General features: G+C 42.7%; 1 protein-coding gene across 1 annotated transcript in view; it reads left to right on the plus strand.

Annotated features, from left to right (window-relative positions):
* NECAB1 (N-terminal EF-hand calcium binding protein 1) overlaps window positions 1–14,195 on the plus strand; it is a 281,579-nt gene that overhangs the window by 56,885 nt on the left and 210,499 nt on the right. Inside the window, exon 4 of the mRNA XM_044295098.1 lies at window positions 11,859–11,884. Coding sequence (XP_044151033.1) covers window positions 11,859–11,884 — 26 coding nt within the window. The remainder of the gene's footprint in view (window positions 1–11,858; window positions 11,885–14,195) is intronic.

The raw sequence follows: 14,195 nt of genomic DNA on the forward strand, positions 1-14,195 counted from the left end.
GAATGTAGAACAGTCAAAGCTGTGATGAGCTGATAATGGTGAATCCACACCCATGTGATCGCTAATATGATATAGAGTGGCACTGTTTAAATACTATTGACCTGGAAGAAGATGGCCGAAAACTGGAAGTACATATGCGTTTCAGGCTGGAACGCATGCGCCTCTGAGTGAACATAAAATTGAGGTGATAGGCTGTAATACTATGAGTAATAGTGGGAAATGTCCTCTCAATATATTAGGAAAAAGAAGATGGAGATGTCTGGTAAGTAGTCACCTCCGGCTGCGTTTCAGTCTGGAACGCAACCGTAAGTCCATCATGCTGGCTGGAAATCACTAATGCGCTCCAGCTTGGAGCGCATCGGTTCACACTGTGCGCCTCAGCCTAGAGTGTATCGTGGGGCTGGACTGCCTATCCACCAAAAGGGGAGGAGTCACTGCTCAATAGTGTAGTAGAAGATGCTACTGTAGGTAAAAAGGAGAAATTGTGGCAATAACTATGACAATAATCTTATAATTAGAACAGGGGATAGAATAATGTTAGGGCTATAATGAACTAGCAATGAAGTGGGAATAAAGAATATACAGTTGCGAGAAAAAGTATGTGAACCCTTTGGAATGATATGGATTTCTGCACAAATTGGTCATAAAATGTGATCTGATCTTCATCTAAGTCACAACAATAGACAATCACAGTCTGCTTAAACTAATAACACACAAATAATTAAATGTTACCATGTTTTTATTGAACACACCATGTAAACATTAACAGTGCAGGTGGAAAAAGTACGTGAACCCTTGGATTTAATAACTGGTTGAACCTCCTTTGGCTGCAATAACTTCAACCAAACGTTTCCTGTAGTTGCAGATCAGATGTGCACAACGGTCAGGAGTAATTCTTGACCATTCCTCTTTACAGATCTGTTTCAGTTCGTAAGGTCATGCCACAGCATCTCAATCGGGTTGAGGTCAGGACTCTGACTGGGCCACTCCAGAAGGCAAATTTTCTTCTGTTTAAGCCATTCTGTTGTTGATTTACTTCTATGCTTTGGGTCCTTGTCCTGTCGCAACACCCATCTTCTGTTGAGCTTCAGCTGGTGGACAGATGGCCTTAAGTTCTCCTGCAAAATGTCTTGATAAACTTGGGAATTAATTTTTCTTTCGATGATAGCAATCCGTCCAGGCCCTGAAGCAGGAAAGCAGCCCCAAACCATGATGCCCCACCACCATACTTCACAGTTGGGATGAGGTTTTGATGTTGGTGTGCTGTGCCTCTTTTTCTCCACACATAGTGTTGTGTGTTTCTTCCAAACAACTCAACTTTGGTTTCATCTGTCCACAGAATATTTTGCCAGTACTGTTGTGGAACATCCAGGTGCTCTTGTGCAAACTATAAAAAAAAATTTGGGGGGACAGCAGTGGCTTCCTCTGTGGTATCCTCCCATGAAATCCATTCTTGTTTAGTGTTTTACGTATTGTAGATTTGCTAACAGGGATGTTAGCATATGCCAGAGACTTTTGTAAGTCTTTAGCTGACACTCTAGGATTCTTCTTCACCTCATTGAGCAGTTTGTACTGTGCTCTTGCAGTCATCTTTACAGGACGGCCACTCCTAGGGAGAGTAGCAGCAGTGCTGAACTTTCTCCATTTATAGACAATTTGTCTTACCGTGGACTGATGAACAGCAAGGCTTTTGGAGATACTTTTATAACCCTTTCCAGCTTTATGCAAGTCAACAATTCTTAATCGTTGGTCTTCTGAGAGCTCTTTTGAGTGAGGCATCATTCACATCAGGCAATGCTTCTTGTGAAAAGCAAACCCGGAACTGGAGTGTGTTTTTTATAGGGCAGGGCAGCTGTAACCAACACCTCCAATCTCATCTCATTGATTGGACTCCAGTTGTCTGACACCTCACTCCAATTAGCTCTTGGAGATGTCATTAGTCTAGGGGTTCACATACTTTTTCTACCTGCACTGTAAATGTTTACATGGTGTGTTCAATAAAAACATGGTAACATTTAATTCTTTGTGTGTTATTAGTTTAAGCAGACTGTGATTGTCTATTGTTGTGACTCAGATAAAGATCAGATCACATTTTGTTACCAATTTGTGCAGAAATCCTTATCATTCCAAAGGGTTCACATAATTTTTCTTGCAACTGTAAGGAAAGAATAAAAAAGAAAAAGATGACAGATAGAAAAGGAGGGTATAGAAAGCAGAGGCCAATACTGTCTATGGCTGAAAACCAAGAAAAAATGAATGAAAAGAAAAGAGAGGAAAAAATGTGTTTGGAAAATGACCTACACCCAGAAAAGGATACAGAGAAGACAGTAGACAAGGTGGGGGTCCGGTTCGTAATGCATCTGAAAAAAATAAAAATAAAGACAGATGATTAATAATGTGTACGAATACAGCCACACTTAAATCAGATGAAAGATGATAATTCGTATTCCCTTTTGAGTCCCTTCAGTTCCAAGCTCTGTAATCTGTGTATCCAATAGGCCTCACGTTTCTTTAGCAGTTGTCTGTTGCCGCCTCGTCTTGGCAGATCTACCTTTTCTATCACTTGGAATTTAAGTTGGGATACATTGTGTTTCATTTTGTAAAAATGGTGAGGGACCGGAAGTAATAGATTCTGACAACGAATAGTGAACTTATGTTGACAGACTCGATAGTCTGACTACCATTATGAACAGACCCCAAAGGTAGGCGAGTTCATACGCATGAATACCTAGAGTCCTATCTAGTCCTATAGGACCCTGGTACTAATGGCAGGGACGAGACTACCTGTTCCTCTAAAAGGAAGGATGAACAGGAGTCTATTTGATGCCTAATACAAACAATAGGGAAATGCAACACACAGAACCCAAACAAAATACAAAAGGGAAAGAAAAGACTTAACTTCAAAGAGGTTATGGAAGCACCAGGAACTCAGCCAAGATCCAACCACTAACAATCCACAGGCACAGAAGCTATAAACCGCACAGCATAGTGGGAGAAGCAACTATAAATAAGGACGGTTAAATCACCACATAAGCAACACCTAGAGGCAAGGGGTGTGGCCATTACCAGAAACAACACAGACACCTATTGATCCACAAGGAAAACCTGTCAGATCGAACCACATGTTGCCAGTCTCACAGATCTCCTGCAGGACGTCCGTATGTCTTGGTATGTCCGTGACAACACCCCCCTTCTACGGGTGACCTCCGGGCACCCAGGACCGACCTTATCCGGGTAAGACCTGTGAAAAGCTTTCACCAAATGACTGGCATTCACGTCAGATGCCGCTACCCACATCCTCTCCTCTGGTCCATAACCCTTCCAGTGAAGAAGTTACTAAAGAGATCTGCGGAGAACTCGAGAGTCAATCATCTTGGCGATCTGAAATTCCAAACTACCGTCGACCATGACAGGAGCAGATGGCAAGGAAGACGGCTCAAAAGGTTCAACATATCTCTTCAACAAAGATTTATGAAACACATTATGAATTTTCAGGGCCTGAGGAAGTTCGAGACGAAAAGCTACAGGATTAATAATGATAGTGATCTTATATGGACCAATAAACCTGGGACCCAACTTCCAAGAAGGTATCGTCAACTTAATGTTTCTTGTGGGCAGCCACACAGAATCACCCACTCTTAGGCCTCGACCAGTCATACGTTTCCTGTCAGCCACACTTTTATACTTGTTGCCCATATTCATCAAGTTATCTTGAATTTTCCACCATATAGATGACAATGATGATGAAAAACATTCCTCCTCAGGGATACCAGAAGTATCTGAACCAGAAAATGTGCCAAACTGTGGGTGAAACCCATATGCCCCAAAACACGTCGACTTCCCAGTAGACTTCTGTCTAAGATTATTTATGGCAAACTCTGCCAAAAACAAAAACAAAGACCACTCCTCCTGGTTCTCAGAGACAAAACATCTCAAGTAAGTCTCCAGACTCTGATTAGTCCCCTCAACTGAGGATAAAAAGCTGAAGAAAAAGACAGTTGTACCCCAGTCGAGTACAGAACGCCTTCCAGAATCTGAAAAAATACTGAGTCCCACGATCCGAGACCACGTCAGAGGGAATGCCATGGAGTTTCACAATGTTGTCAACAAACATATGTGCAAGTGTTTTAGCATTAGGTAGGCCTGTCAACGCTATAAAGTGCACCATTTTACTAAAGCGATAAACTACCAGACTAACTGTATTTCCTTAAGAATTAGGTAGATCAGTGATAAAATCCATGGATAAGTGAGTCCATGGTCTGGACGAGATGGGTAACGGAAGTGGAGATCCGGAAGGCCGAGTATGTGTCACCACCGTACAGTGATGTTCCTCAAACACCCTGTGATATAATTCCGATGGCAAAACAGCCTCTAACATCTTCACCTGTAGGTCAGGGTAAAGAGCGGATATCACCACCCCCAACAGTATAGGACTCGGATTTTCTAAATCACCATCTCCAGGAAAACTACATGACAAGGCATCTGCCTTGAAGTTCTTAACCCCAGGACGATAGGCGACAGTGAAATTGAATCTGGTGAAAAACAAAGACCATCTGGCCTGCCAGATAAGCCACGTTTTTGTAATAAGGGAACACCGTGATCGGATGAATCGCCCCTTCTAACCAATGATGCCATTCCTCAAAAGCCAATTTAATGGCCAGTAACTCTCTGTTACCCACATCATAATTTCTCTCTGCGGAAGAGAGTTTTTTAGAGAAAAAGGCACATGGATGCCATTTACCAGGTGACGGGCCCTGCTCCTACCCCCACCTTGGACGCATCCACTTCCACAATGAAAGGTTGTGATACATCCGGCTGCGCCAATATATGGGCAGAAGAGAAGCATTCCTTAATTGCAGAAAAGGCTTGCAACACCGAAACAGATCACACTGAGACATCTGTCCCTTTCTTAGTCATGTCAGTTAAGGGTTGTACTATTATCTAATAGTTCTGAATACATTTTCGGTAATAGTTGGTGAATCCCAAAAACCGCAAGAGCCTTCAGATTTTCGGGTCGATCCCAGTCCAAAACAGCACAGACTTTCTCTGGATCCATTCGAAAACTCGAAGATGACAGCAGGTAACCCAAAAACAGCACCTTGTGTACAGCAAAAACACACTTTTGCGTACAATTTATTATCTCTTAGGATCTGTAACACTTGTTTAACGTTATCCTGATGTATCTTCACATCTGGAGTATAAATTAGAATGTCATCCAAATACACAACTACAAACCTCCCCGCAAGGTGATGAAAAATGTAATTCACAAAATGCTGGAAATCTGCAGGAGAATTGGTCAACCAAAAAGGCATGACCAGGTTCTCAAAGTGCCCCTCAGAAGTATTAAAAGCCTTCTTCCATTCATCCCCTTCCTTAATCCTAACCAGTTTATATACCCCCCTTAAGTCCAACTTGGAGAACATCTTGGCACCAACAATCTGGTTAAACAAATTGGGAATCAAAGGAAGAGGGTAAGGACAATGGACAGTAATCCAATTGTGTTCACGGAAATCCAGATATGGCCGAAGACCTTCGTCCTTTTTTTTTTTATAACAAAGAACCCTGCTGCTACTGGAGACTTGGAAGGTCTTATGTGTCCATTAGCCAAACCCTCGGCAATATACTCTCTCATGGCCAGTCTTTCAGGTCCAGAAAGGTTATACAACCTAGATTTTGGCAATTTGGCTCCAGGAATAAAGTTGATAGGACAATCATATTCCCAATGTGGAGGTAAATCCTGGCATCCACTCTCAGAAAACACATCGGCAAAATCTGATATAAAAGCATATTTTATGTGGAGCTGGATTCCATTTGTTTTTTTGCAAATATAAAAGAGGGTATTGTCTTAGTAGTTAAAACAGAAAAAAAATGTATTCAGACAATTGTCAATGCAATAATCACCCCAATCCAGAATCTGTCTAGCTTGCCAATCGATGGTTGTATTGTGCTTGCTTAACCACGGTAAACCCAGAACCACCGATGCAGGGACACCCTCTAACACAAAACACAAGATAAATTCTTGAAAGTCACCCACTCTTAATCTGATATCATGCACCACTTGAGATGAACACTTCTGAGTTAGAGGTGCAGAATCAATAGCAAAAAATTTTTTTTCTAATGCACTCGGTGACAGCCCATGCATACAGACGAACTGAGCATCAATTAAGTTCACCCCGGCCCCGCTGTCGATAAACACCTCAATCCCCACAGTTTTTGACTCTAGCACTACCCCAGCAGTCAGGAGAAATCAGGTACTACCAGTCAAAGACAAATGCACATTTTTTGACTCTCCTCTCCAAGAGTCAGATAGGAATTAAATGTCCCTCTTTTTACTTTTTGCCGTTGAATGTATGGACATACTCTGATAAAATATCCCTTCTGTCTGCAGAAAAAACACACTCCCTTCCCATTACCAGTATGTTTAAAAGTGGATCAAGGAGTAGCTCCCCCTAATTGCATGGGTTTGTCCCCAGACATAAACTCAGGAGCAGATTCACCCAAAGTGTCAGAGGAGGACGATACATCATGTGATAGTACGCCCTGAGAGTGGGGGTGTCACGGTCCCTCAGGTAAATGGTGTCAGGAGATCAGAGAGACTGGCTGAGCGTGGAGGAATCTAACTGCATCCTTGATTTCTCTTTATTCATTGTTGATAGAGTTAATGACCACTTCCTTTTTCTCAGCTGTTGTTCAGTGGTCATCACTTCTATCCTTTAAAGTCTGACCCCACCCTTCTGACTATGCAGTAGATAGCTTCATTTGGGTTTGGCTGAACTGGTGTGAGGTCGTCTTTGGTTTTCCTGTTCTTCCATCTGTACAGAAGTTAAGTGTCGCGTTTGTTTGTATTTGTTATATTCCCTGTTGTTGTATCCGGGCCTGAGACAGAGACTTCCATTTGTCCATCTGGGGAGGAATGGGTTGTCTCTGGTCCTATACTTATTCCATGGCCTTATAGGGCAATCAGGGCCTAGGTATCCTGCATATGAATATTCCTAGCTTCAAGGTCTATTCATATGATAGGTAGTCAGGGCCCGGATTAGGGTTGTCTAGGAAGTGACGTGTTTCTTCCCTAGTTTCCAGGCCCAGTTACTGTTCCCCTTCCCTCCTGTGATCAGTGTGGAGTCCCCCCCCCCCCACACTGATCATGACAGGGGGCCCCTAGATCTCTCTCTCAGGCATCTATCAATGCATATAGCCAGAGACATAGCAGCCTCCAGAGACACTGGGGTTTCATGTAAGGCCAAAACGTCCTTCAGCCTCACTGATAAGCCTTGAAAAAATCGGCTACAGAGGGCAGGATCATTCCACTCTGTATCTGTAGCAGCTTGGTTTCGGCTAGAGAGGTCCAATCCGGATCATCATAGATAAGACCCAAAGCTTAGAAAAATTAATATACCGACCGGAGAGACTGCGATCCGGTCTGCAGAGAAAAAGCCCATGACTGTGCATCTCCCTTAAGCAAGGAAATAACCACACCGACTCGCTGTTTCTCATCCACAGATGAGTGTGGATGTAGTCTAAAATACAGTTTGCATGCCTCCCTAAACAAAATTAAATGATCACATCCCCCAGAGAATCTGTCTGGGAGGGCAATTTTAAGCTCCAGATAGGCCTGGTAATCACCACTAGGACCGGGCAGCCTGTGGTCTCTGGATCTGCGAAACGGTCGTGCGGAGGTCAGCTACCTCCAAAGATAGCCCTTGCAGCTGATCTGACAGTGCGGCAATAGGATCTATGGCTGCACACAAACAAACAAAAAATTACAGTTTGGGCGGTTTATAATGTCACGTTTAGGAGGGAAGGGGGGAACAGGGAATCAGGCCTGAGAACTAGGGAAGGAAGATGGACACCTCCTAGTAAAACCCTAACCAAAATCCTGACTGACTACCAGTATGAACAGACCACAAAGGTAGTTGAGTTTATACGCAGGAATACCTGGAGTCCTATCTAGTCCTATAGGACCCTGGTACTAATGGCAGGGACAAGACCCGCTGTTCCTCCAAAAGGAAGGACGAACAGGAATCTACTTGAGGCCTAATACAAACAAAAGGGAAGTGCAACACACAAAACACAAAAGGGAAAGGAAAGACAACTTCAAAGAGGTTATGGAAGCAGCAAGAACTTGATAACTAAATTAAAGTGGTGTGAAGCAGAAGAAGAAAATCCCTTTACTGTCCCACAGTGGGGAAATTTTGGCATAACAGCAGCAATCACATTCACAACAGGAGCAAAAATAAGAGTAATTAGAAATGAAAGAGTAAAAATAAAAATAAAAACATAACAGAATTTACTTAAAAAATTTACTACTGGGTTTTTTAGGAACAGTGGTGGTTATAAATCCTAACTGCTGCTGGGAGGAAGGACCTACAATAACGTTCCTTCATGCACCTAGGATGCAGCAGTCTGTCATTGAAGGAGCTCTCCAGCTCCACAACAGCTTTATGCATGGGGTTAGAGATATTGTCTAACAGTGATGTTAATTTTGCTACAGTTCTTCTGTCACCCACCTCCTGCACTGGATCAACGGGACAACCTAGGACAGAGCTGGCCTTCTTAATGAGCTTATCTCTCAGCCACAGATAAGCTGCTCTCCAACAAACCACACCATAGAATATGGCTGATGACACCACTGAGTCAAAGAAGGTCTTTAGGAGCATCCCCTGCACTCCAATGAACCTCAGTCTCCTCAACAGAGAGTCTGCTCTGACTCTTTTTGAAAAGAGCATCAGCGTTATGGCTCCAGTCCAGTTAGTTGTTCTGGTGAACACCCAGGTACTTATAAGTGTCCACCACCTCAATGTCTGTTATCTGTATGTTCACCAGAACCAAAGCAGAGGGCCTGTTTCTGCAGAAATCCATCACCAGCAACTTGGTTTTGCCCACACTGATCTGGAGCTGGTTCCGCTGACACCAGTCCACAAAATCCTATGTCCCCTGTCTGTACTCTGAGTCATTCTCACCTGTGATAAGGCCGACTATGGCAGAGTCATCAGAGAACTTCTGTAGGTGGCAGCCCGGGGAGTTGATGGAGAAGTCTGCGGTGTAGAGGGTGAAGAGGAGCGGTGCCAGCACAGTTCCCTGTGGTGCCCCGGTCCTGCAGAACAGCTTGTCAGAGACACAACCCTGAGATTTAACAAACTGGACGTTTTGTGAGGTAGTCAAGTATCCAATGTGACATGTGGTAGTCCACTCTTAAATGAATGATCCCCATTTCTCAGTTCTATTGTTTTTATGTGAAATGTTGTGCTGCCATACTTTTATTAGCTTTCTGTATGCTCGCTTTATGGATATGCACCTGTGACCATAAATGTGCCAGTCAAAATTTTCTTGGAGTAAAGAGGACCTGCAATGTAATGTGTAATGCAATCTGCAGGAAGAATGTTATAGAGCAGGAGGAGCTGAGCAGATTAATATATAGTTTTCTGGGAAAAGATTCAGTAAAACATATAATTCATACATTTATATCCGTGTTTTTTCTAAACTTAAAGATGACCTTTCCGATTATTACAATGTGAACTAAGTATACAGACATGGAGAGCGGCGTCCGGGGATCTCACTGCACTTACTATTATCCCTGGGCGCCGCTCCGTTCTCCCGCTATTCCCTCCGGTATCTCCGCTCACTAAGTTATAGTAGGTGGAGATTTCAGTCACTAAGTTATAGTAGGCGGAGTCTGCCCTTGTTCTGCTCTAGTGCTGGCCAATCGCACTACAGAGCTCACAGCCTGGGAGGTTATTTTCTCCCAGGCTGTGAGCTCTGCAATGCGATTGGCCAGCGCTACAGAAGAACAAGGTCAGACTCCGCCTACTATAACTTAGTGAGCGGAGATACCGGAGGGCATAGCAGGAGAACGGAGCGGCGCTCGGGGATAATAGTAAGTGCAGCAAGATCCCCGGGCGCTGCTCTACATGTATGTATTCTTAGTTCACAGTGTAATAATCGGTGAAAGGTCCTCTTTAAACCACCCTGTGTACAGCTATTAGTACATGGGGGAGGTGTTATCAGTGACTAACAGTCATCTCTATATGCACAGAGAATGCTATCAATAACTGATAACACCTCCCTGTGTATAACTATCAGTAACTGACAGCTTTCTCTGTATACATACACACACACACACACACACACAGAATGCTATCAATCACTGATAACACCCCTCTACCCCATGTACAGCTGAAGTCAGAAAGAGCCGAGATGTAAAAGTATAGATGACAAGTTTTACTGAATCTTTTCCCACAAATCTACATATCAATCTGCTCAGCTCCTCCTGTTCTATAACATGCTGTCTGCACATTGTACTGTATTTTGTGGCGACAGGTTCTTTTTAAATACAATTGAGCCTAACAGATCCACATTGTGGTACTCCAATGCTTACTTTACATTTTGAGTATATACTATTTACAATGACTCTTCTGACCTTTTAGCAATTTTTTATTTTTTTTATCCATCTGCATACGGTAGATCGAGGCAGATTTTCTAATCGGGTAGGCAGTGTTAGTTTAGACATGCACCCATGCTGGATGATAGGTGTAGTGCATTGTTAGACAATCTTGTCACCACCTATTGGTTGACTTACTTTGCAATAGAATTTTATACCAGAAATGTGGTGCAATTTTTTAACAAAGCCACACTCCTTTCCTACTATACTATGGCCATTTGTAGAGGCAGACACTGTGGATTTTTCTAAAACTTTAGTAGCCATATTGCACCACAAATGTGTCATATGGCACCAAGTTTTGCTACAATTAACAGTGTTTAGGTGCATTCATATTGTCCCTTTTGTGTGGTAATACATAAAATATAGCAACTAGCATGTTGGCTAGGCACGACCTGTTTTGCATCAATCCATGCTGGTTATCAGTTATTAGTAGTGTTGAGCGAATCAAAGCATCCAAAACGGAATTCGATCTGAAGTTTAGGAAAAATTCAATTTCGCCACAAAGCCAAATTTCCTTGCGCTTCATGGCAACAAATAATTTTTCTTAAAATGGCGGCTAGAGTTGCCTTAGAACAAAAAAAAAACACATACTCATCTCATCCACTTGCTCACACAGAGGCAGTCCGCTCCTCTCTTGAGTGGAAAAGACCAAAGGACCAGAGATAAGCATGATGATGTCACCTCATGCTCCCAGAGTGATCACGTGGTGATGTCATCACGCTCAGCCCAGGTCCTTCAGCAGGATTAATGTAAAAGAAATAAAATCAGACATGATATAGTACTTGACAATCTTTCTAACATAGCACCAGTCCTATACCTCACATGGATCCAGAGATCTTCTCATTCATTGCTGCAATTGGTCTGCTTTCCTTTCTGCTGCAGCTCGGGGGAAGGGGAGGTGGGGGTTGGGTCCGTTCTGCTGAGGCTCACTCCCTATCACAGCTCAGGAGGCAGTGGGATGAAATTGAGCATGTGTGACCATCTTAGTGAGCTGGACAAAGAAATAAGAAAAAATACAAACAGCAGGTGGCGCTATACAGATACATTTAAAAAAAATAAAATCAGTGACTATACTAAATGTTTAATTACATGCAATTACAAACGTATTTACATCCAGGTGCTGTTTTGAAACCTGTAAAATATTTTTCATAGGACAACCCCTTTAACTATCTAAAGATCCAGCCCACCATATTAACTTACCTAAATGCAACCGACCAAATGCAATAAATCCAAGTCATTAACCCATCCTAATCATAGTCTCCCATCATTTATCCTTATGTATGAAACATTAACTATTCACAATTTTCAACATGAAACCGATAGAAATGAGGATGTGATTGGACTATTGTAATTATTATTGAAACTGTCATTTTCCTTGAATTCTGATGTATTTCTTACTGTCAACTACTTTCTTTTCCAGTAACCTGGACACAGAAGAGTTATATGGTAAGATAATTTATGATTACTTTCCAATGTTCTTCTTGGTATTATGAGTCGTCTTACAGTAACACTGTAACACTGAATAGGAGAGTACAATGGGGCTTGATTCTTCTGGATATTCCCAGGATAGACATGATAAAAATAATAATATTTATTTCTATAGCACCACCATATTCCGCAGCGCTTTACGATGAGGGTTCATGTACAAAACAAAAGACTTCACAACGTAACTGGCTGATATACAGCTGAAACACTAGGAGTGAGGGCCCTGCTCGCAAGAGCTTACAATCTATTAGAATGTGGGGGTGACACAGGAGGTAGTTGATTGTTATATCAAGTGGTCCAGCCATCTTTGTACTAAGCCTGGCTTAGAGTCATGAGGATGGCCTGGCAACATCTTTCTGAAAAAAATAAATATATATATTATATATATACAGTACAGACCAAAAGTTTGGACACACCTTCTCAGGAGTTTTCTTTATTTTCATGACTATGAAAATTGTAGATTCACACTGAAGGCATCAAAACTATGAATTAACACACGCGGAATTATATACATAACAAAAAAATGTGAAACCACTGAAAATATGTCATATTCTAGGTTCTTCAAAGTAGCCACCTTTTGCTTTGATTACTGCTTTGCACACTCTTGGCATTCTCTTGATGAGCTTCAAGAGGTAGTCACCTGAAATGGTCTTCCGACAGTCTTGAAGGAGTTCCCAGAGATCCTTAGCACTTGTTGGCCCTTTTGCCTTCACTCTGCGGTCCAGCTCACCCCAAACCATCTCGATTGGGTTCAGGTCCGGTGACTGTGGAGGCCAGGTCATCTGGCGCAGCACCCCATCACTCTCCTTTATGGTCAAATAGCCCTTACACAGCCTGGAGGTGTGTTTGTGGTCATTGTCCTGTTGAAAAATATATGATGGTCCAACTAAATGCAAACCGGATGGAATAGCATGCCGCTGCAAGATGCTGTGGTAGCCATGCTGGTTCAGTATGCCTTCAATTTTGAATAAATCCACAACAGTGTCACCAGCAAAGCACCCCCACACCATCACACCTCCTCCTCCATGCTTCACGGATGGAACCAGGCATGTAGAGTCCAGCCGTTCACCTTTTCTGCGTCGCACAAAGATATGGTGGTTGGAACCAAAGATCTCAAATTTGGACTCATCAGACCAAAGCACAGATTTCCACTGGTCTAATGTCCATTCCTTGTGTTCTTTAGCCCAAACAAGTCTCTTCTGCTTGTTGCCTGTCCTTAGCAGTGGTTTCCTAGCGGATATTCTACCATGAAGGCCTGATTCACACAGTCTCCTCTTAACAGTTGTTCTAGAGATGTGTCTGCTGCTAGAACTCTGTGTGGCATTGACCTGGTCTCTAATCTGAGCTGCTGTTAACCTGCGATTTCTGAGGCTGGTGACTCGGATGAACTTATCCTCCGCAGCAGAGGTGACTCTTGGTCTTCCTTTCCTGGGAAAAACAGCTAAAAACAAAAAGGCACGTTGTGGGTTTGCGAAAAGGCATGTTGGAGACTCCCAAAATGTATGGAGGAGGGTGCTCTGGTCTGATGAGACTAAAATTAAACTTTTCGGCCATCAAAGAAAAAAACGCAATGTCTGGCGCAAACCCAACACATCACATTACCCAAAGAACACCATCCCCACAGTGAAACATGGTGGTGGCAGCATTATGCTGTGGGGATGTTTTTCAGCAGCCAGGACTGGGAAACTGGTCAGAGTTGAGGGAAAGATGGATGGTGCTAAATACAGGGATATTCTTCAGCAAAACCTGTACCACTCTGTGCGTGATTTGAGGCTAGGACGGAGGTTCACCTTCCAGCAGGACAATGACCCCACACACACTGCTAAAGCTACACTTGAGTGGTTTAAGGGGAAACATGTAATTGTGTTGAAATGGCCTAGTCAATGCCCAGATCTCAATCCAATAGAAAGTCTATGGTCAGACTTAAAGATTGCTGTTCACAAGCGCAAACCATCCAACTTGAAGGATCTGGAGCAGTTTTTCAAGGATGAATGGGCAAAAATCCTAGTGGTAAGATGTGGCAAGCTCATAGAGACTTATCCAAAGCCACTTGGAGCTGTGATTGCCGCAAAAGGTGGCTCTACAAAGTATTGACTTTAGGGGGGTGAATAGTTATGCACATTGACTTTTTCTGTTATTTTGTCCTATTTAAAGTTTGCTTGACAAAAAAAAAAAATCTTCATAGTTGTGAGCATGTTCTGTAAATTAAATTATGCAAATCCTCAAACAATCCATGTTAATTCCAGGTTGTAAGGCAACAAAATACAAAAAA

Source organism: Bufo gargarizans, chromosome 5, assembly GCF_014858855.1.
Source record: "Bufo gargarizans isolate SCDJY-AF-19 chromosome 5, ASM1485885v1, whole genome shotgun sequence".
Taxonomy (NCBI): domain Eukaryota; kingdom Metazoa; phylum Chordata; class Amphibia; order Anura; family Bufonidae; genus Bufo; species Bufo gargarizans.